Source organism: Plasmodium cynomolgi, assembly GCF_000321355.1.
Source record: "Plasmodium cynomolgi strain B DNA, scaffold: 0479, whole genome shotgun sequence".
Taxonomy (NCBI): domain Eukaryota; phylum Apicomplexa; class Aconoidasida; order Haemosporida; family Plasmodiidae; genus Plasmodium; species Plasmodium cynomolgi.
In genome coordinates this window covers 1-2,060 of record NW_004192915.1, presented here as the reverse complement: position 1 = coordinate 2,060, position 2,060 = coordinate 1, and the positions used below count along the sequence as shown (strand labels likewise).

Genomic DNA, 2,060 nt, shown 5'->3' with positions numbered 1-2,060 from the left:
TAGACAAAACATGAAGGAAAGAATAATCAAGAAATGCAATATTTGAAAAGCAAAAGTAATATATTTCATAAAAATAACGGGAACAGTAATCATCATATATACATCAGCAATCATTGAAGATTTGTTAGAATGAATTTCACTTATTGATTAATATAACCAATATGGTATGTAGTTGCAGTAATTATTACGTTCGGAATCACCCGCTTGACTTAATTTATCTAAATTATGTACTAGTTTAATGCAAAGTTCTTTGATTTCTCTACGTTTAGAACTTAGATTACTATCGATTCCATTACAAAGTTGATCAAAATCAGAAGATTTACCAAATTCTGAAACGAAAACTTCTTCGTGAATTTTATGAAGTTCTACAGCTTCTGAAGCTTCCTCCTGATAAAAAATCATGAAAAGGTTAAGAGATTACTACCAAAGGTTTGGTTCTCATAATATAATTTTTCTTTCGTTTCAAGTCAAAGTTCATATGTAATTAGTAATGTAGAAATAAAGACTTATATTCATATATAAAAAGCTTTCACAGGAAATGTCATCATTTTATTGGGACATCATTTGTATTCAATAAAACCAAATATATTATTAAACTATACACATTAATATAAAATAGATACTATATATAAGCTTCCATCGATAATTTTTTACGCAGACGTTTTCATTATTCGCAGTAAATAGAAAATCGTTCACTTTTTACCACTCAATTTTAAGGATATTGTGGAACAAATTGTTCTTATACATTTTAGAATACAACAAAATACCAATATTGAATATCATAAAGGTAGAAAAAAGATGCAGCAAGTTTAAAGGCTCAAATTAAGCAAAAACAACATTTTAAATCATAAAACGTTTAATTCACGTATGTATATATATAATTATGGTAATGATAAGTAAAAGAAGTTATATAAAACATATACTTTGAAATATTTATTTTAGGTTTTCTATGAATTCGTAATTATTCTTTAAAGAAAATTACAGTGATTGTCGTTAAAACTGTTTCTATTTGTGACAGAAATATATTTTTTTTAAGAAATTTATTTATAATATTTAAATAATGTATTTATATATTCCATTAGTGATTGAAACAAAATGAAAATAATCCTAAATATATATTTATATTTTTAAAGTTTTTTTAAATGTATTTTTTCTTTTATTAGGTAATAGCTCTATGTAGTTCGAATATTCCATAAGAAATATATATTTATTTTGTTAGACTAATTTTATTGCCATTCTTTTTGAATCTTTTTTATTCCCTACATAAATATAATAATTGTTACAATAACTAATATAACTATCAAGATTACATGATTATCAGGAGTAAAAGCTCTGCATAAAATGTGCAATATACAATCCTAAAATATAATATGCCTATAACACATTATAACAACTATAAATCTTCATTTTTATTAAATAAAATAATGTTTTTCTTTAGAATGATCCACGAAAATTATGTTATCATAATACACTTTTTTGTTAAAAAGTAAAAAATACTTCACAAAATATTGATGAGTAAGTATTAAACATTATTTTTCGATACAATGTATGTAAAATTTTTTTACGTCTTTGTATAAAACAGTGATTTAGCGTACTTTCATTTAAAATGATTTATTAAGGCACGAGTATGTAACATTAAAAATTTGTACAGAGTGTAGAAATCCATAATAATGTAAGATGTATATACTCCTGTATATAATGGTTTATTATAAAAAAAACATTAAATGTAAAACCTGAAACCTAAACCCTGAGCCATAGTCTAAAAAATTAACGCTTTTATATTTTAATAATATCTTCTGAATGCTATTTAATTATAATGTTATCATTATATGGGAATTAGGATTAATTGAAATATTCTAAAGTTATCGACAAAATGACACATTTTTCTTGCGCCTTATAAATATTAATACAGAAGGAGTTTACATTATTTTACGTACTTGATATATCATATTATATATTTTATTTTCACATTAATTATTATATATATATTTTAAATTGCCAATACAATAATTTAATCAAATGAAATATATTTATAATAGTTCATTTTTATTAGAGAAAAC

At 22.7% G+C, this 2,060-nt stretch overlaps 1 protein-coding gene across 1 annotated transcript; it reads right to left on the bottom strand.

The window, feature by feature from the left end:
- Nucleotides 1-147: 147 nt before the first annotated feature.
- Nucleotides 148-478, bottom strand: PCYB_004300 (CYIR protein; the record flags this gene model as incomplete). The annotated part of the gene is made up of 2 exons (XM_004227851.1): nucleotides 148-387; nucleotides 422-478. The coding sequence occupies 2 exons, from the start codon at nucleotides 476-478 to the stop codon at nucleotides 148-150; spliced, it is 297 nt and encodes a 98-aa protein (XP_004227899.1).
- Nucleotides 479-2,060: the final 1,582 nt, after the last annotated feature.